The sequence below is a fragment of the Anopheles maculipalpis genome, chromosome X (genome assembly GCF_943734695.1).
Source record: "Anopheles maculipalpis chromosome X, idAnoMacuDA_375_x, whole genome shotgun sequence".
Lineage (NCBI taxonomy): Eukaryota > Metazoa > Arthropoda > Insecta > Diptera > Culicidae > Anopheles > Anopheles maculipalpis.
In genome coordinates this window covers 3,522,821-3,549,910 of record NC_064870.1, presented here as the reverse complement: position 1 = coordinate 3,549,910, position 27,090 = coordinate 3,522,821, and the positions used below count along the sequence as shown (strand labels likewise).

The 27,090-nt window shown below is 46.5% G+C and overlaps 7 protein-coding genes across 10 annotated transcripts in view; 2 read left to right on the top strand and 5 right to left on the bottom strand.

Moving 5' to 3' along the window:
* LOC126561385 (uncharacterized) overlaps positions 1-27,090 on the bottom strand; it is a 390,544-nt gene that overhangs the window by 246,393 nt on the left and 117,061 nt on the right. The gene's annotated exons all lie outside the window — the stretch shown is intronic.
* Positions 1-27,090, bottom strand: part of LOC126557347 (lysophosphatidylcholine acyltransferase-like) — a 238,922-nt gene that overhangs the window by 121,183 nt on the left and 90,649 nt on the right. The gene's annotated exons all lie outside the window — the stretch shown is intronic.
* LOC126557212 (cytoplasmic dynein 1 light intermediate chain 2) overlaps positions 1-27,090 on the bottom strand; it is a 367,651-nt gene that overhangs the window by 278,844 nt on the left and 61,717 nt on the right. The window lies entirely within an intron of this gene.
* LOC126567303 (probable phosphorylase b kinase regulatory subunit alpha) lies at positions 1,430-10,942 on the bottom strand. Of its 4 annotated transcripts, none has more exons than XM_050223533.1 (10): positions 10,811-10,942; positions 9,503-10,618; positions 8,871-9,194; positions 8,061-8,208; positions 4,921-5,085; positions 4,690-4,857; positions 4,356-4,610; positions 4,103-4,276; positions 2,737-2,948; positions 1,430-2,470 (listed from the first exon to the last, which is right to left on the bottom strand). In XM_050223533.1, exons 1-10 carry the CDS (start codon positions 10,937-10,939, stop codon positions 1,430-1,432), a joined length of 3,732 nt encoding a protein of 1,243 aa, XP_050079490.1. In that variant the 5' UTR covers positions 10,940-10,942. The 4 variants fall into 4 exon arrangements, with proteins under 4 accessions (XP_050079490.1, XP_050079500.1, XP_050079492.1 ...); XM_050223543.1 differs by having other exon boundaries at positions 2,737-2,909; XM_050223535.1 differs by lacking the exon at positions 8,061-8,208 and adding an exon at positions 6,388-6,535.
* On the bottom strand, positions 15,644-21,878 carry LOC126566478 (mucin-19). Its single transcript, XM_050223268.1, has 7 exons — positions 21,166-21,878; positions 20,965-21,088; positions 18,289-20,715; positions 18,049-18,178; positions 17,495-17,725; positions 16,144-16,552; positions 15,644-15,947 (listed from the first exon to the last, which is right to left on the bottom strand). Exons 1-7 carry the CDS (start codon positions 21,846-21,848, stop codon positions 15,665-15,667), a joined length of 4,287 nt encoding a protein of 1,428 aa, XP_050079225.1. The 5' UTR covers positions 21,849-21,878; the 3' UTR covers positions 15,644-15,664.
* On the top strand, positions 17,923-24,745 carry LOC126560721 (protein dj-1beta-like). Its single transcript, XM_050216681.1, has 3 exons — positions 17,923-17,949; positions 24,053-24,133; positions 24,209-24,745. The coding sequence occupies exons 1-3, from the start codon at positions 17,923-17,925 to the stop codon at positions 24,743-24,745; spliced, it is 645 nt and encodes a 214-aa protein (XP_050072638.1).
* Positions 25,574-26,517, top strand: LOC126559541 (rhythmically expressed gene 2 protein-like). Its single transcript, XM_050215714.1, has 2 exons — positions 25,574-25,583; positions 25,648-26,517. Exons 1-2 carry the CDS (start codon positions 25,574-25,576, stop codon positions 26,508-26,510), a joined length of 873 nt encoding a protein of 290 aa, XP_050071671.1. The 3' UTR covers positions 26,511-26,517.

The window sequence follows — 27,090 nt, the reverse complement described above, 5'->3', positions numbered from 1 at the left end:
TATAATAAACGTAAACCTAATGTAATTTAGTTCTAGTAAAATCTTTTAAGTGTTTTTCATTTATTTTATCCTTCGCTTTCGCATTCACACTCCGTCGCTCCGTGGTACTGTTCTGCCCTTCTGAAATCGAATGGGGAAGAGAATCTGGATCTCCAGCAGTCGATTGTTAGAATCTTGCTAGCCCTAACGCAAGAAAGGAGACAAAATAGAGTGCAACAATTACCGCCTAACTACGGTTAATTTCATGGTAAGAATATCCAGAAATCGTAGAGCCTACATCTTTCGAGGCTGTCTGGTGTTAGGAAGCAAAATGCCTTGTGACCGTAATCTATAAGTACATATGTACTACCTACCCCTTTGTGCTAGAAGGGAACACAAATCACATATCAATTGATGGTTGATGAAATTGTTTGAAAACTTCACACATGTTAGGTAAAAGTTCCAGCCTTGACAGCAATACAGATACTGAGGTATACACTTATAAGACATGCCTAACACTGACGAGGCAAGCGCTCAGTGTTACTCTGAGTGAATTAGACAAGACATTATCAAGCCTTTGAAGAATGTGTAGGATCTAAGCAACCGTAGATTAAATGGATCATCCGCTACAGTAACAGGTGGGGTAGGTAAGTCTTAGTTCTAACCCACGATAAAATGTTTTTTTTTTTGGCCAAATTCAATCTGTTAACTCAACTTAATCGCCTTCGAGAGCGAAGCAGTGCTTGTCTTTTCGAAACCATTTTTAAAATATAGTTTGTGATTAGCCGCATTAGAGGCCTCTGTTTCAGCGATTACGCCATAAATGGATCTCAATTTCTTTCCATCCCGCATTCTTTTCTGGTCAGCGAGCAGGGAATAGTTAGCTTCCTGTAATTTCGTCCATAGTTATAATTTGAATACCCACCAGTATTGATTTCTTAACATGTAACGTATAGAAAGAGAGCGACAAAGATAATGAGAGCGAGGATGAGGGCATCTATTGCTTACATTTCTTACATTCTAAAACTCTAACGCGTCGTCATCGGAAAACAAAGCTCGTTACAACAAACAGCTTGATGTCAACAGTACACGTTGCTCGTTGCTCATTTGAGCTACAACAAGTTCCTAAACCCTAGCATTAGCAACAACAGCTAACCATTAATCGTGCATGTGCGAGAGAACGAGTAAAAGCTTTAAAAAAAAAAACACACACACACACAGATTAAGAGAGCTGAACAGAAAGGGTGAAAAGTAAAAAAGTATAAGTGTAAGTAAAACTGTTGATAAATTTTTTTTTTTCTATAGGATCGCTCCAGCAAATCTGGACCATCTTTCTGGTTCGATGCGATTTAAGTAAAACACTGCTACAGTTGCGTGCAAACTGGCTAACGAGAGTAAATATATCGTGCCTCTCCCCTTGCAAAATAATTAAGCACTGCGCGGAACCTTTCTAGGAGATGGTGCAGTCCATATCGCCGTGCTTCGGAAGTTCGAGCACCGACGCGACTGCCCGGGCCATGTAGGTCATCGTGCCGTAGCTACCGCTCGGTGCACTGTCGTACAGATGCTGACAGATATAGGCGGCTCCACCGCACAGTAGCAGCCCGGCTGTGGTCGTTTCGCGTATGTCCTTATTTTTCGCACAGCACAGCATCGCATCGCCGTGGCTTTTGCGCTGATCCTCGAGAAACAGCTGGTTCGCCCGGTGCACCAGATGCTCCACGTAGATGATCGTACCGATCGACGCCAGTATGTTGTGTTCGGTGACGAGCGTCAGCACCATCAGCGCTTCCACCACCAGCTGCCGGTACTCGGGCTGCGGGATCGTGTTGAGGGCCGTCTCTACCTCGAGCGCAAACTTCAGCTCGTTCGGTGTCATCTCTTGTGTGAGACTTTGGGGCAGTACGCGACCTTCGATCGCTAGCCCGCTGCACCGTTCCAGTACAGTCCAGACGCGCGGATAGAAATCGCGCGGAACACGATTGAGGGCACCGTCGAGCCGCCGGCGCCGCAACCATTGTCCCTGCCGATCATCGATCAGCGAGCCTTCCGCAGTGTCCGGCTCGCCGATACCGATCTGGCTCTTCTTGCTGACGCGGCTCGATTTGCAGCTAACGATGGAGATGTTGCCGCGCGCGACGCTGTTAATCGCAAACTCTTTGCCGCTCAGGATGTGGTGCAGCAGATTCTTCATCTCGAACGGGGACAGATTGAGCAGATGTTCGGACGCTTGCTCGCCGTCACAGTTTAGCGTGCGGGACAGCTCCTTCGCCATCACCTGGATGATGAGACCGACGCGGAGTCGCAGCATTTCGTGGAAAAGTTGCGGCTCGGTACGGATAAACATAGCAAGATAGACAAGCAGCTCCTGGGACAACATGGCGGTACTTTCATCATCGCCGTACGCTTCGTGAATCACCGACCGTAGCTCAATCTCGGGCAATGGTGCCGTTATCGTGTGCTCACTGTTCGGTGGCATACCGACAGTCACCTGTGTGTGTGTGTGTGTAGGCAAGAAAAAAGCTTCGGATCAGTCACTATATCAGGTCTATATGTACAGTCATTGCCGCTAAATTTTGGCTCTAGGTTTGGAATTTTAGACAGAAGCCCATTGCATTCGACTGAGAGGGGCAACTTTAAAGGCATAATTTTCATACCCACATTTTTCTCCACTTTTGTGGTTGGGTAAAGCACAAAAAAAAAATTCCTCACTTCCAGCACCAAAATTTACATACTCCCCGGCCATCCCCAACATACCTGTTTCTGGCGCACCAGTAGATCGGTAACGGCCTTTGCCAGATCCTCGACGCGCTTGCCGAGCATGCCGGCAGTGTGACGGACCAGGCCCCACATCTTCTGCTGGCAAGCTTTCTCGTACAGACCCTTCAGCAGACCGCGCACCGTCACAACCCTGCCCTCCTCCAGCATGCCTTGGGAAGGGGAATCTTCATTAACACCAGCAGTTAACTCTGTCCGCGATTACCCGATTGGTGCGGTGGTACAGCGAGCAGGCAAGCAGGGCAATTAAGGGCCAAGCGACAGCGCGTAGAGCGACAGCAGCAACATCAGCCACCAAAAGAGGGTCGTGTAGCGAAGCGTGTACGACGCGGCGTACCACAAATGGCGGCATTGGCAGGCAGTCAATCAGGCAGGCAAACAAGGCAAAAAGATATTGCGACAAAGTGCACGGGCAAACACACGTATGACGAGGTACAACGTAACAACACAGGACACACGTACGCACACAACAATGCAAAAAAAAAAACGAATGCCCGGACAAATTGGGGGAAAGAAATATAAATAGAGTAAATGAGTAAAGCGTCACCGTAGTGTGAATTCAACAATCTACAACCCATTGTTAAGGCCCCTGGTTGAGATTAGCATGCGTTGCTGGTGTAAGCAATAGAAAGACGAATCAAAAACAGACAGATACTGGAAGAATGGTTTACCCCTTTCCTAATACTTTTTAGAGCTATAAAGCAGGAGCTTTTTGTAACTGCTTTGGACTGGACAACATTGAAAGAATGCCAGCGTACCCTCAAAAGAGTTGTTCAGCTTTTAACGTTTAGTTGTAGTTAGTGTTTTCTGGCCCATAGCTCAAGGGGTTTACATGCTTGAAGGAATGCGTGGTTCTAAATACACAATAAGAAGCCGTACATTGTACAGTCGGATTAATTCGACACCGAGACATTCCGGAGTTTGCTCCGCAGTAATGCTTCTTAGCTTGAGTCCAGAGCTGTTGTCGCATATTACTCCGGAGTTACTCCAGAGTTGATGTCGTAGATCTTGGAATATTTTCCGCAGTCTACTCCGGTACTTTTACACGGCGAAGTCGGTGTGGATGATTCGTTAATCCACACCGGGGAGCTCTCACCACTAGTACATTGTTGTATATGTTGAACTTCGCATTCATTCAAACGTGTTGAAATTTGTTTTAATAATCTGAAAAAACACTGCATATTAGTTTGCACGTGCTACATTTCCGGCATGAGTCCTCAGAAACGCAATCTACAACCTCGAACAGTGTGCAGTGTTAATCGATGCAACAAACTACGCTTACATACAGCCAACATCAACACACAGAGAAGAAACCCCCAACAGGCACTAGTTGCGCAACACGTACCGGTGTTAAAATCAAGTCCCTGCGTATCGACAAGATGCTGTAATATGTCACCCTGCTCTTCGAGATTCTCCGTCTCCCGGAGCATAGCAATCAGCTCCTCCACCTCGGTATTTTCAAAGTTCGTCTCCGTCGTGGGCCGATGTCTCGGTAGCGGCTGAATATGTATCTTTGGCACTGCAAAATAATTATAAAAAGAAAAACACACACACACGTAATTCTGCACGAGTTCTTAAGCGCTGCGCCTTATGCTTACTGGCCGCAGTTGCAGACGTTTGAATGTGCAGCTTTTTGTTGTCGTCGTCGAGCGATACGCGCTCACCGTAGCGGGGCTGCCCTTGGGTGTTCGGTGACGGATCGCGCGATGTTGGCGAACCACCAGTGGCAGCAGTACCACCGGTGGCACTGGTTGTCGTCACACCGACGGTGGTTTGATTCGGTTCCAACCATTGCGGTGTAACGTGCGACAGGCGACGCTCCGTCACATTACCCTCCATGCCGAGTGTTTCCGCTGGTAGAATGAAGGCAGGTGGTTAAGGTTAGGTAAGCATTTATGGTAAGTACGTTTGACCACCGTTTCGACTACGTACAGTCTACGTTGATAGAACGCGTCTTCTTGATTGCACCCTTCACGGACATGCGGCGACGCAAATTTTTCGGCCGAAGTCCGGACGAACGGATCGAGGTGGTCGAGGCCCGGTGGCTGAATGAGCGTAACAGATGCTCATCGAGGTATGCTTGTACGGCAGGATTCAGCTCTACAAGGGGGAAGAAAAAAAAATTAATCGGAGTTTTGATCACCTCGGTCAGTTGAAGCTTACTATCCGGATAACCATCCTCCTGGCTGCCGAGAAAGCTGAGGTCCGTAATTGCCGACGTATTGATAAAGTCACCCAAATTGCCGAGTATCACACGGGTACCGCTGATGTAGCCAGATTTTAGCTTCTTCATCGTCTGGATCATTGCCAGTGGGACTTTGTTGTTATCTAGGCCGACGATACAAGCGAGCGCCCCAAGGAATCACCACAAAATCGGGGGAAACAAGATGACAGGTTAGCCAATTAAAAAATAAAAATAAAAATAGAACTTATTTGCCGGATGGTACTCTCTGAAGATGGCACACTATTTAGGTTTGGGAACCATGGTTTAGTTGCAAAATTTTTGTTTTCTCTTAGGAAGGACGCATGGATAGCAAGAGGGTGTGTTACTCTGAGAGGCATGCAGTAGAGTGGGGAATGTGAGGGAATTTTGTTAGGTGACGTTTTTGTTTCTTTTGCTGCGGCATTACCGAGTGTTACACGAAGTAGTGTTTCCATACTAAAATACTTGTTTATGGGTATCGATTGAGTTTGCTACACTCTGCTGCACTATTACTACATAGGACCATCGTTACACAGGTGTTGGGACCAAAACGTTATACATACAAAAACACGCATTAGATTGGACAGTGTCATTCTAGACGATATTGGTCGATATGAGGGGTTCCTGAGCTACGCGTTAGACAAAAAACTCACAGATTATATTAGTTCAGGGTAATGGATCCAAAAACAAAAAAACTAACTTCTTCTCAGTAACATGCGTATCATCACTCAGGAGTTCTCACAAAAACACACACACACACACGCACGCGAGCAACTACAACATACTTAATAAAACCTTATCCTGCAGGAAAAAAAAAGTTAAGGTTCCAGTTAAGTAATGGCGACACAGTCAGTACGAAATGAAACGATAGATACTTATGATTCGAACAGAACTGTAAACCGAAGGTATAGAACAGCGACAACCCAACATCAAAACGAACATCACATCAAAAGCCGATAAAAGGGTGGTGGGGTATACTTAGTGACATTGCCACCGTACAATTCCTGCGAGCCGTGTGCGAGTGTGCATAGTGGAGAGGGTAAATAGTGTGTCCAAACCTGTCAGCTCCAAGGATGGTATGAAGTGTATAAACGAGCTTTCAAGCTAGAGACGGATGAGCGCTACTAAAACACTCCATACAGGAGGTTCAACCGACCCTTAATATCATATCTCTCTTTAAGGTGTTCAAGTGTCATGATAGTGTTCTGGTTTAATGTTTCTTTTTTTTTAAATTGATGGACAAAAGCCAGACCAGAGAAATGAATTTACACCACGAACTGATAGCGGATACCGTTTGCGGATGAATGGATGAATGAATTGCGGAAGGGGGTTGATGCATGTGCATGGAAAACAATGGGACAGTTTGTGTACGGATGTCGGCGGCGGTCGGTGAGTCGTTGTAAGACTTGTTTGTGATGTATAGTTACCTAAGAGCCAATGGGTTGCCATCAGTGTGATCGTGGGCCGACCGAGCAGATGGCGCCAGCTATAGCTAAGGAAGGCTAGTATGTCGGTGAAATTGCTTGCCAGCAGGGCGGGATCGCGCGATGTATAGTACTCGTCATGATCGAATATCTAGTGACCATAGCCACATTTCGCCCCATCCAACGAAACATACCAGCATTAAGCCATTAGACGCGATTCGGTGGATATGGGGGGGAAGGTTACGGGGGGGTTGATAGAAACAGTGGTGGGAAAAGGATGTTTTTTAATGGTGTCGCACGACATGATGAGTGGTGGTGGTGTTGTGTGTGCAGGTAGGCAGCAGTGTGGACGTTCCCGGCCATTGATCCACCACCGACCGATACCGTCGTCATCCGTTATCCATTGGCAAACATCGGTCGCAAAAAGTGTAAACATGGCCACCCGTGGTATATGGGATTTGAATTTTTTCATATATATAAATATGGTTTGGTGTATTGTAACGAAACGAATTATAACCAGGAGGTGGGGTGGGCAGCATGGGCAAAAGAAAGAAGAGAAAAGATGCAGAGAAAAAAGAGAAAGAAATGGAAAGATTGCCAATTATTTGTTTGTGGTGAGCGAATTTTGCAAACATGAAGTATCGAAATTTGCACCATGCGGCCAGGCTGGTTCGCTACAAAGATGGAGGGTGCGGACCAGCAGCCACCGTTTTTGTGTTCACTCGCTCTGGCGCAAAGTAGTTCATCCGATATATCCTACACGGGAAATGTTACATCCAATTAGTGATCCAATGCAGGGTTTTACGGGACGTCTTTTTTTTTTTTTAAAGAATTAGCATGATTTCCTCCCCGGAGAGAAATTTAACCCATAAAACATTGCATCGGTGTATACATATAGGTGTACGTGTTCGTGTGTAATTGTGCGGAAATGTGAACAATTTTGACGATTGATATAGGCCAATGAAACCGACGCAAACTGCAAATGTCCGATGAGCAGAACAAATATTGTCAACGTAGATAAGGTTAAGGGCTAGGGACTGTGGTCGATATGTAAACCTCTTATAACCGTACAGCGAATCCTTCTTGCGGATAAGAAAGAAGCTTGCCTACATCACACATATAAAGCTATACATATTCGTATAAAATGTACAACTGTGCGATCGTGCGTTGGGCATTGGTCAAATTCACTCAATCAGTATCCAAACAAACTAAGGCAAACAAGTTAATAACCCAAAACCTCACGCAGTATGCTGGAAAGGAACGGGTTTTGGTGTTTTTAGTCGATAAATGCATATCAGCAACCGTCACTGCAAACACGAACCAGGGAAAGATACTACCAGGTAGGAAACACTGTAAAAACTTGTGCAAAACTTAAAACAAAACCTACTACTACGGAGAAAGGATAATTAAGGGGAAAACACTAACTACTATTTACAGTATGGCGTGCTCTGTTGGTGTATCGACTGTAGGATAATGGGAAGTAAAAGAAAGAAAAAAAGCACGCCAATTATGTGAGCGGGATTTCTGTGCACTACCGGAAAGGTGTGTGAATATCGTGTTGGTAAGAAACAGAAAAAGGAAAAAAAACAAGAAAGGAACCGGAAGGACAAGAGAAACAAAGAAAGATAAAGAGACAGTGAGAGAGAAAGAGAGAGGGAGTAAAGAGTTTGACCGACCTAGATGTACAGTTTTCAGCACCAGCGTAAGTAACGGACGGCCGAGTAGATTCTGCCATGCTGACTTCAGGAAGTTAATCTCACCCTTTAGCAGATCGATCATGAGCTCGTTGTCGGAAGCGATATAGAATCGGTTTACATCGGAGAACTGTTGAGTTTGGATGCGGATAGGAATAGGATGAGAAAAAAATAAGATAAACAAAAACACACCCACACACACCATTCGCGGCAATAATTGGATGTGTGTGGGGCCGGAGTGCAAAATAGGGCTACGGCACAGGAATATACAGTTGACCTCACGCAAGCTAAGACCGAGAGATGGTGAGATAGATAGATAGAGAAAGAGAGCCATGTGTAGCATGTATGGTTGGTGCTGGTATGTGCAAAAGTTTCTCCTCTTCTCGGACAATACTACATGGCAGGACCATGTTCTGCTTCGTTCAACAACATCAATCAGTTTTATGTGGCCTTGCTTCGACGTCGTATAAGTGTTCTGTGTGTATTTGTATACGTGTCCGTTGTACCCATTTTGATCATTCTCCTTAAAGATCCTTCTGCTTCTTCTTCTTCTCGGCTCAATGACCCTTCTCACGCCGGCCATCAGATGGCTTACTCCTTACTACGGGGGAACGGTCTCGAATGCGACTTGAACACCGATACTGTCGTATGAAGATCGGCGCCGTTTTCGCATCACCACCATCGGGCCTAAATCCTATATGATCCTAAATCCATACATGGTAAGATCCTAAAGGAGTTTAATAAAAAAAAAAAAGAAGGACAACCCTGTATTGGACATCCCGCAACACATACCTGTGGTGTAAACGCAAAGATGCGATCCTTCAGCGAGTATAGCTTGCTCGTGCTGAGTATACCAACGTCGCGCGACTTACGACCGGACAGGCCGAGCTTTTTGTTGCGCCCCAGGTACGTGTACAGATGGCTAAGTACACGGGCCGGCTGTACCTCGATCGGAGCGACATCCGCGATCGTCTGCACCTGTATACCGTGCTCGGCCAGCTTATCCCGTATATCGTTATCCTCCGCCAGTATAACGACCTGCACCACCACGTCCGGTTTCTTCTGTGCACCGAGTCGCCGATTTAGTGGATCCAGCTCACCGACGGCCAGAAAACCCTGAACAATGGTACGAAGCAACACATTAGTCATTCGTGGCTTTATGCGGTCGTTGCCACTAAATATTGCCTCTAAGTCAGGAATTTTTTTAGAGCACTCATCAATGTTTGTCCGTACGGCATCAAATTTTGGCTGAAAGTCATACATTTTTGTTCCTTAATCTACTATTTTTAACTCTCAAGGAAACCGGGACAAATTTAATAGATTATTGGAAAGATGGAAGAAAATTGAAGCAGTATTGAAGCAAAATTCCTGACTTACGAGCAGATTTGACGACCATAATATGGCAAATCGCAACCATTACTTACCTCCTGCAGCAGCTTGCCCAGTATGTACAGCGATTGTCCCCACAGAAATGGACATCGTCCGACGACGACACGCTGCTGGCTGCCCGGGATTTGATATTCGGCCGCGACCGCCTCCTCCGGCACCGCGTACAGCTCCGGTATCAGCTTCATGCCTTCCTCCGTCTTGACGAGAATGTCTTCCAACTTTTGCGAGTACTCTGCCACAGCCTGCTTATCGCTCTGGAACGCTTTGTTCAGTATCAGATAGCAAAAGAACAGTGGCCACTCGCACTCAATCTTCTCGAACATCCGCAACTCCCACCGCTCGTAGTACAGGCGCGTGTTATCCTCCTTGGGCGTTTTGTAACCATCGCGCAGAAATCGTTTGCAGCCGTACCGACCCTGCAGACGCGTTATGATCGCGTCCTGCGTAGTTTCGATCAGCTGCGGATCGTCACACGCAAACGCCGGAAAGCCTACGACGGACAGCAGTCCCGCATCCAACTCCTTACTGTTCGATTCACGGGGCAGCATCGATTGCAGTACCGCCTGACATTTGTGCGCTTCGTCCGCGAGCACGTGTATGACGGAACCGGACCCACCACGTGCACCGAACAGATCCAGCTCGTTCATCGCTTCCAGTGCCGCCTTTGCCATACCGATCGAGCTAGCGTTTAGCTCCGGCTGACCATGGTTCGATTTGTCACCCCGCTCCCAGATACCGTAGTCCGGTATGCAATAGGCCGACTCGATGTAAAACACCAGATTCTGAATGAACGCAACTTCGTCAAGTGAAAAGACAATCTGCAATCCGGACGCTGTCATCTGCGCCAGTATCAGCAGGTACAGTGAAATGGCATCAATCTGCAGATGACCCCATTCGCTGTCACCCACAACGATTTGTCCATTGCGGCTGGAATATTTCGCGTGCAGCGAATCGAGCGGGTTTTGCGACGTTTTGAACCGTTCGACCTTTTCCTTCTGGTTCATCATGGCCATCAGCAGGCCACGCATTAGCTTCACGCAGCACTGCTCCAGCTCGTACGCTTTCGCGCGGTCCTCGTCCTGGTCCGCTATCTTCTTGTACGCCATGGACAGTCCCCACACCGCCAGTATGCAGTAGACGTTGTCGCGTATCTGAAGAAAGAGGAAGCAGTGTTGTGCGTACCGTGTAAGAGTGAGATAATCCAGTTTAGAGCACTTTAGTTTTGAGTTTGGGACCGCCGTCTGGCATGTTGTAGTGACTCTCAAAAGAGTTGTCAAAAGAATTTAATCCCAGTAGGGAGTGAGCAACAGTTATTCTCATCACTGATCATCCCGGATACTTACCCACGCGTGCTGGGTTTGGGGACTGGCAGGAAACAACCCGGTCACTGGTTGCTGGTGACGCATGATGAGCCGATGTACAATCCGCTGGTAATAGTCGAGGCGAACCCCCGAATTGCTACGGCTACGCATCCTGGCCCTCTCTCTCTCTGTTTTTCTCCCAGTTACGATCGGATTTTCACACGGAATGCGTATTCCGTAACACTTGAAGCGTTGTCTTCACCCACCCGTCCGCTTTTCCGTTCTCGCTCTCTCGCACACTTACGGATGTCGACGTCACCCAACAGGTACACCGACGGATGTTGATTGGTGTAGTAGCTGTAGCGCGGATTGAGTTTGCTTTCGGTTTGATTGGTGAGTTGGACGTGTGGAAGGGTAGGGCGGGGCGTACCGTTCCCGTACCGGAAGTTCCACGGTTACCAAAATGTTAAGGAAAAACAGTACTGCTAGCCGAACCCGAGCGAGCGAGTGAAATTTTCACCCGTACCCGTCGAGTTCCGTGTGTGGCAGAGACGAATCTGTACGGCGCCGACGTTCGCACTGCTCCGAGAATGTCACTTGAATGTCAATTCAATCAAACACACTATCGATGGTGCAATCGCCAGCAAACGAGGGTGGTTACCGCTGAGGCCGTTACGTTACCGCTGAGGCCGCGTATGTCCGGGGCGTCCGTCCAGGCTGGTGCTCGTTTACCGTGCGCGAGAAAGGATGCGAAAATTGGCCACCAGCTTGAGATTCTCTGCCACTAGCGCATGCTGCAAAAAGATGTTTCACTTTCGCATTGTTATTGAAGGTGTTTGTGTTGTTTTTTTCTTTCTCTATCGCTTCTTGTCCGAGTGACAGATCGTACCCGTCACTTTGATGGTGTGTGCGTGTGTTGTTTTTTCACCAGGGTTTTTCTGATTCTAGCCGCAAGTGGGGATCACCAGCTGGAGGATCCAAATTTAAATGGGGGAAAATAAACTCTTAATTTCATTCAATTAGATATGCGATTTATGCATAAGACGTCGTACGACTCTTTCTTGATGTGCGTAACATCAGCGTGCTGTCGTTGATGCTTGCTCGATGCTTCATCAATTTCGATTGGCTTTTGCTCCAATTACAGCGAACGGACGAATCGAACTTAGAATTTCATAGTAAAAATAAATATTAAGAGTATCTACAAATAATATCTAGATGTCGCCTGTAAAACATCATGCAAGTGACGCGCCGATGAAGAGCTGCCAAGCAAACTGCCAGACCAACTGCCCGCCGCAATTTCTTCCGCGGGCAGACAACTATCGACAAAAGGAGCGAAAACATTCCCTAAGTGCTCCTAAAAACGAACAAAGGAGCCAAAACCTCCCGCTCAAAGACAAATTAGTCCTCCACCTGATATATAATCATATATGGGACGAATGCTTCATTCCTAAGGATTGGAAACTCAATCTCACTGTACCCTTTCCAAAACCGGACCAAGATAACTACCGACCCATATATCTACTCAACTGCATTGAGAAAATGCGATAATGCTTAACTAGAATCAAATTAATTCAAAAGCTTTTGATCAAACCTGGAAACGGGAGTAAGTTTCATCTTGGAGTAACTCTCCACATGGAATCTGGGCGGACGTATCTTTCATAAAAAAACTTCCTTACGGATCGTGCCTTTAAAACCATTAGAAATGTTCAACGATTTGGTCAGGACCATCTGGATCTTCCGTTTCTGAAGCATATCGTCGTACAGCTACAGAGATAAAGAAGCCGTGATTGTATCATTAGAGACAAAATCGTATAGGCAGGAATCTACTCCATAATATCACTAGTAGTTGCTGTACATCCCCCCAGCTCAGACAACAATATTTTGTTAATGAGGGAAGATTTCAAAATTCCTGTCCAAGTGATGCATTTCGTTCATCAGTGGCCCCTGTATCCATTCGGATGTTTCCCATTTAATTTAACACCTAAAACAGACTGTCAACGCCAACCGTCCTGTTTGCCCTGTTTCGCAAATTGTTTTATGCAACCAATCAATAACTTACATGTTGTTTTTGTTATGTGTTTTTCTTCTTCTTTTAACTCAAACAATCTCTACACACATACCCAAAGACACACACATACACACACACACACAAAGGCTCGGCCCGTTTCTGTGCTGTGGCTCCCGTGTATGGAGACACCCGACTTTAAGACCCAACACGTCTGCCGTCCTGTCTTATCGCCACTTATATCATTAATTAGACCGCGTGTATGCTGTGTTTAGTTTTGCTAATCGTACTGTTTTCGTTTGTATGAGGAGCGATGGGATCGGATTGTGATGGGGTTGGGCTTGGTTTGCGAGCAGTTAAGAGTGCTTTGCCTACTACACTATTGCCGTTATAAACCGTGCTACGGTCTGTGTGGAGCGTTTCAAGTGTTGCGCACTGCTTCTACCTACACCGCCTTGGCTTCAACTATTCGGGAATATATTTTGGGGTGTGTACCTTTATTGTCTGTTTTATATCTGCACCATCATCACCATCCACCCATTACTGCTGTTTTGATTTGCAAAAAGAAAATAACTAGCCTTTTTTGGTTGTTTTTTGTCTGTTTCTTTACACACATCTTGTCCTGTTACTCTCCCGCTTTTTTTTTCTTCTCGCTAATATCTTAAAACTCATTTTAATCACAACAACAACAACAAGAATGAATGTCGGCAATAAACTAGATACACTAACACTAACGCATTAATTAAAAAAAAAAGTTAATCGAAAACTAACAAACAAAACGTGAAACAAATATATTTTGCTGAAAGACAAATACACGAATAAGCGAACGTACAAGTTGATCGCTTTCGTATGTGATGTGTGATGGGGCACACGTGCCCGAATTAATAATTTGAATGTACAAAAAATAATACTTACAATTAGAATAATAATAGTTATTAATAAAAACAAACATTACCCTCACACACTTTCACTCAAAACCTGATCAAGTTACGATTCATTAATTGATGTTTTTGATTAACACGCTTACACGACACGCGCTATCCCTATGGGATATTCACTCTTCTTAAATGTTACGTTAAAATATAAAACAATTTAAAAAAAAAAACATAACAAACCTCGGTACATTGTATAACGTATTTTTTTTTGTTTAGTTAGTTAGTTTAGTTAATTAACTTTTGGACACGAAAACAAACATAAAACAGATCCCGAAACAGATTTGCTCGCTTACAAGCAGGGTGGGGGGTGGGGAGGGGGACGCACACGTATTTTAAATTTTTTCTACATTCAATCTACCATGCCTTTGGGCAGCAAAGATTCGTTCAGGCCTGCGAAGGTTTCAGTTCGAATAAAACAATCATAATTGCTAATAAACAAACAAACAAAAAACATATCATTTGCCTACTACTGGAACCATAACTGTTCGATGGTTCGACCACTAACAGGCTCGAGAGTTTTGTTGATGTGTAAGCAGTTACGTCACGAAATTACGTCATTTGGCTTAAAATACAACATTGCAACAATTTTGTTCTGCTTACTGTGTTCCGTCCTCTGCACGTCTTATTACTAGCTTTCCTTTAACCTACATCTACCTTCTTCCCGTTTTGCTTCACTTTTTTATCGTTTGTTTCGTGGTAACGAACATCGATGCAAATTGTTTGCTCCTAGCGTAGTGTATTCACATTTTGCGGCACGATCATCCGCCTAACGCGTACTGTGTAGAGTTGGCTGATTTTATAACGCCCTTATTTTAATTACTTAGTACACCGCGAGCGAGATTTTGAAATTTTGCTATGATAACAAAAATAAAACAAAAGAAAAAAAGAACTTGCAACAGGACACAACGCTGATGCACGATCGTACCCTTTTGTGTTTTGATATTATGCCCAATTATGTTAAGTAAAGCGAAGTTAAGCTGGTTGGCTTTCTTCAAGACGAGCCAAACAGGTGGGTGTAGTTAAGTTATAGTTCCGATGTATAGATTGCGGCGCAAAAAAATGAGTTAATTTGAAGAGATTGTTTTGCCAGATGGATGACTGTGGCCAGAAAACCAGAAAATAATGATAACTGGAAAAAATCAAGGACCAATGATGAAATATTCGATAAAACAAAGGCCACTTTTGAGGCTAATCATCAACTATACTTAAAAAATGGCGTCGAAAAAATACTGGATCGCTACAAACAGTGCCAAAAACAACCTTTTATCATGGTTACGACTAAGACTTATCTGCCCACCTGTTTTAAGATGATATATTTTCCCCCGGTTTAGTTCACACAAAAAAAAAATGTGGAGGTCTATAACAACATTGAGGAATTATTTAAGATGTGTGTGTGTTCCTGCTGTAACACTCACGCAACAGCCCGTGTGCGCAGTGTAGATGAGTTTGAGGAAAATAGGAAAACCAAAAACGAGAAGGAATTAGGATTAATCGCCTAATGGTCACATCTAACAATTACTTAACAACAATCTAGATTTACGCATTAATTCGTATGCTTGCTGCTCATTATGGTTTACTTACGAGCGAAACCACATGCTAAACCTGCCGATAAACGAACGACAACTTTCACTCAATGTTAACGTTCAAATCGGTTTTCAGCTGTCATGAACTGAAAGTCTCCGGGGCCACGGAAAAACTGTTAAAATTGATGTTGAATTATACAAAAATCTCACGAAATTTGCGATTTCGGCTTGCGTATGCGCCTGGTACACAAAAAGCGATTTCAAAGCCACAAAAATTTACCAAAACACTCCTAAGAAATGAATGTTTCAAATGAGTGAAACTTGCTATCGTTTACAAGCGCTTTGAGGATGCGTTTTGTCCTTACAATTCCACCACGCCCTGCCTCCACCTTCTCCTGTTTTCCTTCCATCCATGGAGCTTTGCTTCGATGGTTTACGATTTGGCTTTAAATTTGTTAGCGCGCAGATACCGTATGCTACCACCTTTTCTATTGCACATGTTAGCATTGACGCTGTTTGTGCTGCCCGTGGCACCACCGACCGTCCGATGACGTTTGCCCGGCGGCGGTGGTTGACGTCGTTGGTGCCGTCGATGTTGCCGCTGTTTGCCGCGCTCACTGGCACACCGACCAAAACCGGAAGACGTTGCCGCATGATCGAGCTCCTGCATCGCTTGCTGTATAGCTTGTTCGAGCTGTGCATTTAATTTACGGCTCCTAAAATAAAACACAGAAAGGGAGAAAAGCGTGAGAGTAAGGGAACATAACGAAAGTAAAAAAAAAAAAAAAAATACGATAATCCTCTCTTTTTCCGCATGGAAAAAAACTTGTCCCTTTTTAAAAAACCACGTTCCCCCTCCGATCGCGTAAATCGTGGTTCGGGGTGTGGATCAATATTTGAATTTAGTCTCACTTTCTAGCATCCTTCTGCGCTCGGTGATGTATCTCCAGACCCTCGGAAAGGCTCTGCAACGTTTCAACCTCGACCCGTTCCGCGCTGGCACGCCCGGCACCGAACCACCGTACCCATACGTGGTCCTGTTGCGGTGCGTTTGCGCCCGTTGATGATACGCTGGCCGGTTTAATCGTATCAACGGTTGGTGGTGATGCTTTCAGCACATTATCGTAGCTGTCCACAGTAGGGGATGGTACGGTCGAGTCCACCGTTAACCGTGGCGACAGAACGACCTTACCCGGCCAGGCTGGAAATCCACGTACCGCACCCCAAACAAGATCTCCCACACGAAACTGTCTCGGTCCCTTGCACGGTTCAACCGACCTTTTGGAAGTGGTGGAGTGTTCATTCAACGACGTGGTAACATCTGGTTGAGAGTTTCAAAGAGGTCGAGTCACGGGATAAAAATGGGAGTAGGGACACAAACGTAAGTGAGAAAGAAGTCAATCAAATAAAACAAAAACAAAATGCGTACGATCATTTACGGGACAGACAGACAGACAGTTAATCGGCAGCAGGATCACCACCAGCACCCTTCACCAGTGATTTTGTTTGCATTGTTTGGTAGTGTGCGAAGAAATGACCTTAGTTGGCGGTAGGACAAAGCACCCATGAGTAGGTAGTTAGTAATCGGCAATATGTATCCCGCAGCATACACGCATACACGAAGAACAAGCAGTAGAGACAGTAGCGCAGTGAGTTAGTGGCAAATCGTCGTAACCTGATGAGCACATCTATGTAGTATGAGTTGAACACATGGATAGTGTATTAGGCTGACCGGACATACTTTATTTTACTGAAATTCCCGCGTCTTAAGATCGAAACAATGCAAGACAATGCAATAGTAGATAGACAAAATTTCAACATGGAATGCAAAAAGTTCTATGAGAAAAATTCAAACAATCATTCTTTACTGCGAAAGGTTTTCTAATTCAGCTTAATACGAGCTCGGTGAACAAATTATACCTTCAACATCGAAGTAATCGAATTGAAGTCATGCGATTGCTTTGTTATTTTTTGAAAACTAAAGCAAAATGTAATATAAATTCTTGTCTTCCTTAAAAATACCCCCATGTCCCGTTTTATTTTACTATACGTTCCGTTTTTTGATCAACCCTGTCTGGTCAGCCTAGACAGTATTAATTATAATGTGAGCACAACACACCAGATTATTAAGCAGTTTCGTGACAGATCACGAGTCGTAAGTAATTCTCTTTGTTTTCCATGTTAATAGACCCCAACATTGAACACCGAAACACACCAACACCAGCACGTTAATAGTATTCTAACCACCCCCTCCCTCACTTACCATAGTTTTGCTCTGGGAGCACATCCGTCAGTAGGCACGTGGATCCGTCGGTCGTGGCTGACGGTACGGCAATACTTAGCTTGACACGCTGATCCAACTGCTGTTTGTTTGAAGCCTGTACCGTGGTGCTACGGCGCATCAAACCGATGCTACCCGTACGACCAGTGGCGGACGCTGGTGGTGGCGCATTCCTGCCGGCGCGATTTGGTGTTTCGGCGAGTGGAACTCCACCTGTACAACGGTGAATATAAAACGAAGAGATATTAGTCCTTCTCCTAAATCCGATCTATGTTTGAGCATGAAATCCAGGAAAAAACATGAAATCCAGGAGAAATCCAGAAACAATTGGGAACATTTGCTAGCTTAAAAGTGTAGGCTTTGAGAAAAACATGATGTGTGGACAAGGTCAGGGGAATTGAAGCACATAAATGGCGAAGTCTGCCAGAAACCTCAAGATATTGTCATTGACAGAAGACGACACGAGACCCGTAAGTGGCTTCAGTGCTTGATAAGTAAGAAGCAAGATATGCGTACGTCTCAAATTCTCCACTTACCACCGTGCTGCTTCGCTGCGCCTTGCCAGGACTTTTTCTGCTGCTCAACAGCGGCGGTCGCATGTACCGAATCCTTCAGCGTTATCGCTATCCCAGGCACGGGTTCGGTTTCGCCCATGGTGGAAACACACTGAAAGCAAACAAAGAATATAGAATTTACGAAAAATTCGATCCGGTAGCATGTGTGCTTACAATTAGTGCTGGATGACCCAAGGATGATTCGATCCCATTCCTACTTACATTCGTTTTCCCCTGCTGATAGACAGTGTTCGGTTTAAGCTCGGATGTACCCGTAGTATCGTTGCTGGATGCTATCTTCGTTTCGTTCGCACCTTCCCCTGAACTTGCCGGTTGACTGTAGGACGCGGTCACGTCTGGATGTAAAGGTTGCTGTAGTGCAAGATTAGCGACCGGTAGTGGTTGGGTGGCTGTTACGATACCGAGACCACCACCATTAGCACCATTACCGAAGAGTGTCTGGGGTGTGCCGGGGGTGTTGTTGGTGGTGCTGGTGGTTAGCGTACCCACAAGCGGACGTTGATTGACGTTGGTAGGCGGGCGGGTGGTTGGACCGTTTCCACCAGCACCGATCAGGTACGACTGCTGCCCGAGGGTCGAGAGAAAACCGGTGGTGGACGGTGGTTTTGGATGGCGCAGTACGAGCCCAGTTTGACCGGCCAGTAGTGATGCGTTCCCACCGCACGGTGCCATGTTCTGTATTTGGAGTAGCGTGGCGGTGGCGGAGCTTGCATCCGATGCCATTACCATGCTGCCTGCCGGCAGTAGTATGGTTTGTGGCTGACCGAGAAGTCCGTAAGAAGGTTGCTGCTGGTGGAGTGTAGGAGTCGATTTCGATACGGGTACGACGGTAAGCCCGGACAGGCTCGATGCGAGCTGAATGTTTTGCAAGCCACCGTACGGTGAGGCAATCTGTACAAATGGGGTCGGTTGCAGTTGCTGCTGGAATGTGGCCGATTGCGGTTGCCCCAGTGTGGCCGGTAATACGAGCCCACCCGTCGTACCGAGCGGTGTGCCGTTAACATTCTTCAGCTGCCTTTTCACCTTCCGACCGCCGGCAATGTCTAGCGCGACCGGTGTGTCCGCCCCTTGCACGGTGGCACATTGTGCTGGGCTGTAGTGGTATGTGTTGGATGTGACCGTTGCGGTCGAAAAACCGCCAGGGGTGGTAAAGCTATGATTATCCGCAAATCGTATGCTGGTGGTAGGATTCAGTACCACCGTCGAGCCTGGTGCTAAACCGAGCGTTCCGTTCGGGATCGTGATGGACGCTTTGTTCGGACTGACCGGATGATGCAGACAGTGGTTCGTACCGGCAGGACTGGACGGTTCGTTGGTAAGTATTCCACCGTGAAAGCTGGAAGGTGACAACCCATTGCTTAGGTGGATAATATTCGCACCGTTCAGTATCATGGCGCCCGAGGTAGTTGTCGGCATTGGTGTGCTGGACAGTGCGCTTACCGGAACCGGAACAGGTACTGTCGTCGGCGTTCCATTGACGGCACGCGACAAGCTGTAATTGACAACGGTCGGTTTCGATACGGTCGGTGGCATCAGGCCGGATATTTGGGGATGGCGTGCCGTTACCGATGGGAATGCACCGATACGCATCCTTCCCGGCACCGTACCATCTGTACCGCCACCAACTGCCGAATGCTGCAAACCATCGATTACGACAATTTGTGCACCACCGGCATTGATCACGTGCGATGAGCGTGGTGGTGGTGTCGGCACAAACATCGGTGCCGCGGTTGTGGTAGTAGTGGTGGTAGTGGTGGCCGTTATTCGACACGGTATCACGGATTCCGCTGGTGCAATGTGCAGCTTGGCCACCTTGGCCGATGGGCACTGTTCCGCACCCGGTGCCGCATTAGCCTTTACGTAGTACGCCATCCGGTTCCGTTCGGCGCCGGTCGCTAGTCGCGCTAGCGGTGATTTGATCGCTTTAATACTGCTGGTGGCCGGAGATTTCGTAGTAACGGTCGGTGCGTTCGGTTCGTACTTTACCACACCCGTTAGGGATGTTATTTTCGCCTGCGGTTCCACGGTACGAGCCAGCGTCGTACGGTGGCGCCGTATCGCCCCTTGCCCGCCATCTTTTGAAGGTGACGCTAATGGTTTTGCAGCCGGACTGATACTGCCCGGCTTCGGACTAAGCCCACCGAGCGACGGTAACGGAGAGCGGCGGTCGGGTGAGTGCAAAAATGAAATCGAATTGTGCAAGATGGCGGTCTGTTGGTTTAGGTAGCCGGTTGGATCATCCTTGAAGGTTGGTTTCTTCCGTTCCGGGCTATCGGTCGGTGAGCCTTCGCTCACGCTCATATCGGACGGGGAGGTGGGCGTAAAGGGTGGGGTGTTTGTCACATCGGTTGGTTTACTAAAGCGTGCGATAGGCGACACATTTGGACCAACTTCTGCGTCGGGTATTGTCCCGTGGGGTGACGAAGCGCTTGCCATAGGAACATTCTTTCGCCATGGAGGTGTTTTGCGAAGGATTCCACTTTGTGCCGTTCGTTGGTGGGTGTGATCCGCCGCCGGTGGCGTCGACTCTTCGTGTAACCGCTTCGTACGCTCCGGTCCGTTTGTTGCCCGTTGCAAGTGTGGGCATAATACTTCGCGGTTTGTTGGCGCGATCGTCATGTTAGGGATCTGGAGAAAAGAAAATTTGCATCATTTGTCGTTTTTTTTTTGGCACTAATGAGGTGTTAATTCTCATTTAGTCCGGAGTCTAATTATTCCGACTCCGAGATATTCCGGACTTCACTCCGAAGTAACTCCGGATTTTGTAACACACAGCGACACAGGAATTGTGCTGCTGTTTTTATACATCGGCCTCGGAGTGGATTAATGAAACTACCACTACCCACCACTAGTTGGGACTCTGAACCACACACTAACCTGAGCATCAAATTGAAAGAATTGTTCCGGATTGAACGGGCACGGCAGACCACACTTGCACGTACCGGAAGACAACAAATATTCTTTTACCTGCTCGTAATTGTGAAGAACCATGTTGGAAGGGCTGCGAAAAAAAAGGAAGCAATCAGAAACAGTACGTAAAAGCTTCTTCGCTGTAAAGTATAACCGTCATATAGCTACCTAATGTAAATGATCACTTTGTTGCGTAAAATCCGTCGCCAACCGGGTGCATTATTGTACTGTACGGAAGAGACACGTCCATTAACACCGTTCGGTGTGTCCACCGTCGAGGGTTGGTCACTCTTTTGCGCACCATCCTTGGGCGCTGGTTTCGGTGCGAGCAGTGGCATCCGTTTCCGTCCGGTTGGTCCACTGCCAGCGTGCACCAGCTTGTAAATGGTGGCGGGTGGTGTAGGAACTGTGGGCCGCACTACCGACACAAGATCGTATGTGGACTGTACCGGGACCGTGATCGCCTGTTTGCCCGCAAAGCTAACGATCGTGTTGGTCAGCCCGTTGCAACCGACCGTACTGGTGCCGTGTAACGAAACGGACGGTAGCGTCGCGTACACTGTCCGCCGAAGACTGTCCGCACTGATGAGCAGTGCGCCACCATTGCTGTTACCGGTAACTACCGTTGGGACTACCGACGGAAGCGGACGGCGTGGTTGTGTCGGTGCTAGCCGCCGTATCACGTGCGGCACAGGGGATCGGGTTACCTGCTTCCGGGCGTTTAGGAAGAACGTCGGATAGTGATTCGCTGGCAGCGCTGGCAAGGGTTGCTGGGGTGGCTTTGGACGTTGCATCGGCTGGATCGTCGTGCCGTCCTGCTTGCTGCCATTGTCTGGCCGGGCTGCGGCCATCGGGGCCACTTATCTATCTGCCCCACCCCTTCCACCGATGGGTGAGTCTGAAAGTGTAGTTCGTTAAATGCATCAGTAGGGTTCAATAATGTTAACGGTAGTTTACGGTTGGAGCTTCATCACAACAACAACAAAAAACACGCATGTGTTTGCTAATACATCTGCATTTTGTGACATTGAAACTGAATTTTGATAGATGAGCGGATTGATTGAATTGAATGGAGCAGCATCATTCGACAGGTTGATTGTTGCAGTAGCTTACGGCACACAAATGCTGGTTTGAAATGGTGAATGTTTCATTCGGATTGCAAGGGGGAGAACCTGATGGACGAGTGCATCTTCACTGTATTAGAATATCTACGTTCACGTTCTATTTGGGTCACTGACGATTTCATCCCTCCAATGCGTGTCAGGAGTGAAAGGTTCCTATCGTTTTTCCTAGCACATTTTGTAACACCCCCCCCCCCCCCCCCCCCCAACTCCAACACTTACTAGCTTAGGTTAATACGCATTTTCTCACTTCAGCATCGCAGCCACAAAGTGAATTAGAAAATCATCGTTTTTCTACCTTCCTTATGGCTCATCTATTGGGTCACAGGTACTCATGCACACCGAAAATCCGAAATTCCCGGATACAGATCACGATTCCATTGGAAAACGTTTCGAAACAAAACAAAGGCGTGGAGGCAGTAAGGCTGGGTTGTAATGGGCACTGACATTTGCTCGAACATGCTTGCATGTTTGGAACGTTTGGAACCACCTGTATGTGTATGAGTGCGGGATTTAGATGTTGTGTGGGGTCGAAGAATGAATGTTGATTCGAGGCCAACCCTTTTCTTCTAACCTCCCACCACTTCATGCTTCCACGCCTCCCACAGCATGACATAATCCAGATACAAGCACAACATATGTGCTTGACACACATTCCCACTGCCCATATGCTTTGCACACAAAACGAAAGGTGAGCTGCAACATAAGAAAGTATGCACACATGGCTCGTGGCGAATGGTGGGAGAAAGAAAAGGGCATGCACACACACACACGCGCGCGAACGATGAATCGTCGCACGTATGATGAGCTGGGATGCTATTACTCATTGTTGTTGTGGGTGGGATTGTTATTTCGTGGTACAATAATACATACTCCGATATCGACACTTGTGATTTTGTTGTTTAACCACTGTGGGATCTCACTGAATCATCCCTGAAACCGCGAACAGGAATGACTTGAGATTTTCTATCTAAACAACACAGCTTCATCATCCGTTTTCACATCCCTCGCACCTGGACAATCCTGTGCCTTCCCGTTCAGATGATCCGTGCATTGGTATGCGCGGAACGGGGTTTTTGCTTTGTTCCGTGGCCACACGACAAAGAACTGCCAGCTGCACAACGATACAGTGCGTACCGAAGGTTTCGCTGCTGAATTTTAATCCCCGTATCACACAAGCGCACACGTTTTTTCACACTTTTTTCCCCATACCGAATGTGTATGTGCAAATTGGTTGCATATTGACACTACGTTGCATTCCTCCAAGATGCAACCATTCCTCGGGAAGGGAACAGAATGCGTTACACACTACGCGTTGGCGCGGATGTGGGTACGGGTCGATTTTTCTTCTTCACTATAGGTAATGATTTAGTTTGAGTTGTTTTGAAGAAAGAATGACCAAACAGAATCCTGTTAAAATAAACTAGCTATTACCAATTTTGCGTACCGTTTGGTTGCCCCTTCTCGCGGCTGCTGCTGTTGCTGTTGTTTTCCAATCGTCAAAGCTCGATTTTCCGGCAGGACAAAGCCCAGTTAATAGAACGCGCCGAACTAAACGTTCGGTCTGATTGCGTTTATACTGGACCGTTTTATCCTTCACATGTTTTTATTTACAATTTCGGTGCGACATTACATCATGTAGGCAGAAAAAGTTCTATTTTCAACCCAATTACTTTCTATTTTGTATTTGTAGCTTTTGTTTTTTATTTTAGGTATGACAGATTTCGGCAGCACCATGTCAACTGTCAGTTGCACATTTGCTTCCAAACTTAGTGCTGCAAACTTTGTACCGCTCTGACCTTCACCGTTGAAAAGCGACACCGCTCAGGCTCAATAAAGCAGTAGGAAGGTAAATTTGATGAATTTTTTTTGACGATTTTATTGCTACACCAACTGTTTGTTTCAGCCTTACCCGTGTCATGATGGCTGCATACAAGCGCGCACTCGTTTTGATTGCTAATGGTTCGGAGGAAATGGAGCTGGTTATTACTGTTGATGTTCTGCGCCGCTGTAAGGTAATGCATTATTGCAGAATCTTCTCCTACCCGTGCATGGGGATAAATGTTTCCCTGCCATCGTTTTTGTTTTAGATCGGTGTAATTGTGGCATTGGTTCCGGGACCTGAATCCGCCAAGGATGACCTGATTGCCCATTGTTCCCGTGGCGTAAACGTAAAAGCCGACACGACACTGCAAGCGTACGTGCAGCAATATGCCGCCACCGAGGACGGACTGCCAGATGCGATTATTTTGCCTGGTGGGCTTTATGGAGCTAAAGCGATGGCAGAAGCGCCAGACGTTGGTACACTGCTGGAGCGGCAACAGAAAGCGGGAAAGCTGGTGGCTGCTATTTGTGCTGCACCAACGGTACTGCTTGCGCACGGTAAATTGTTTGCTGGACGACGGCTAACGTCCTATCCCGCGTTCCGGGAGCAAATGGCGGAAGCTGGCTACGTGTGGGAAGATCCGGCGGCCGCCGGTTCACCCCTGGGACGTGTCGTGCGGGATGATAATCTCATCACCAGCCTCGGACCGGCGACGACGTTCGACTTTGGATTGGCTATCGGGGCTGCACTTGCAGGACAGGAGGTGGCCGATCAGGTGGCGGCCGATTTGCTCTACAAGTGAATGGAAGTAATTTTCAAATTACGAGACTAAAAATACGGAACTGATGTGTGACACAGGCCATTTAATGTTTCTTGCATGTGTTTTTTTTTATAAGCAGAAAAAGTAAAATAATTTCAAATCAAAACTGTTGCTAATATAGCGCATTTCAATCAACGGTATGGCCATTGTTATTTTTATCATCCGCATAAACTGCCGCTCCGATGATTCATGCACTTACGCTAAAATCTGGTGATCGATCCACTGGTCAGTGGTCAGTTTACGGTACCTAGGACAGGAACAGTAAACATTATTTGAGCGAAAGTTTGCTCCTGATAATCCTGAAAAGATGAGCGTAAGATGACAAGGAAAATATTGAATAATTTATCATAAATTAAAGATTTAAGATAAAAGATTTAAAGATTAAAGATAAATTAAAGAAAAAAATTCAATTTGATTGGTTACAGTATCTTTTACCGTAAAATTTTATTATGCATCTGAAAATAGTTGCTTTTTTAATGCATACGTTATCAGATGAACGTACAAATGCAAGATCTCGTAGCGATAGCAGCACCGTTTCGTTTGCAGTCAGCTGCTCCGCATGACAAATCAGCTGTTTCTTCCTGTTAGCGAGCAGCACAGCAACAGCAACACAACGGTGCTCGGTGTACGATAACCAGATTGTGTAACTTTTAGTGATTCTTTTGCAGATTTTCCCATTTGTAATTGCTACTGTAGAAGCAAACTGTAAGCCATAGCATAATGATCGTTACATTATGTAATATGTAAATATACTTCGTGCCAACCAGTGACAACAACGACGACGAAATCAAGCATCCGTTGTGGATGGAAATGAATCACTGTATGTACGGCAGTACACCTTACCTACCAAACACCTTCTAATACTGGCATTCGTTTCCTTTTAGTTCGGAACAATTTGGCCCGTTTTCGGCTAGTGACGTTCGATGTAACCGATACACTGCTGGAGTATGCCGTACGTCCCGAGCGACACTATGCCCAGGTAATCAACAGCGTGCTGGAGCCGCGCATCGGTCGAACATTGCAGGAGGATCACATTGCCCAATCGTTTGGTCGCTGTTTTCGTGCGATGAAGCAACAGTACCCGAACTTTGGTTCCGGCCGAAAGCAAACCGGCCAGCAAGAGCTGGAAGATGAAAGTTGGCGCTGGTGGTGGCGTACGCTCGTTGAACGCGTGATAGTCGATGCGGCCTCTTCTTCCGATTGTCATAACGTTCCCGTCCGACTGTTGAGCATTATCGCGGAGCAACTGATCGATGATTACACGTACGATGGGAAGCGTGTCTGCTGGCGGCAGCGGCCCGGTGTGGATGAGTTTCTGCGCCAGCTGCGCACCCCACAAACCGACCAAACGTTAGGCATCGTGTCGAACTTTGATCCACGGTTGAACATCATCCTGCGCAACAATGGCATTGGACCGGCCGGTGAGGTGGTAGACTTTGTGGTGACGAGCTACGATGCGGGTGTGGAAAAACCTGACCCGGCAATATTCGAAACGGCACTACGGAAAGCTAATTTGCTCCAGCCAGATAGACCGGAAATAAGACCGCAGGAAGCACTGCATATTGGCAATCTGTGCCGGGAGGATTATAACGGGGCGCGCGGTGCCGGTTGGTGTGCACTGTTGGTGAATGTTCCGGCGAACGAAAAGAACCGAAAACTGTTGGAAACCATTCCGAACGAGCACGTGTTTGCCGGTATGCCCGAGCTGCAGCAACGCCTCGAAAATGCTGCACCGTTGGAATGGTGAGAGGCTGTAGATACGCTTAATGATCGAATTTTTTTTATAAATTTTACATTAAGTGTGCATATAATTAAACTTAATGGAGACGTATTAAACGGAAACTCAACGCTAGGACAATTGCATTCTCACAACCGGCTCACATACCGGAGACATAAAATATGTACATATCGAATCGAAATATATCGTATATATATCGAAAAAGATCGATCTATCGAAAAGGAATCGTTGGAGCAGTTGGAACTTTTACAACCGTCCAGAACCGTTGGAGCCGTCCGGAACCGTTGGGACCGTTTGGAACCATTGCCATGGAATCGGAACTGGAAACACACGTGCCGGAACCGGCTTGGAACCGTGAGTGCGTTCCAGATTAACTGGATTGGTTCCAGTTAGTCTGGATGGCGTAGAAAGGAACCTAGAAAAGGAATGAACGTTGCAAAAAATTGATTCAGAAGAAGGTGCAAATAAATGTTAAAATTTTTTAATCGTGGAGGAGCAGATACCAGCATTTCCTGGAGAAAACGAGTACGAACGATCAGATGAAAAATACTATTTTTTTTGTTTTTTTCGTAAGAATTACTAAATTTTA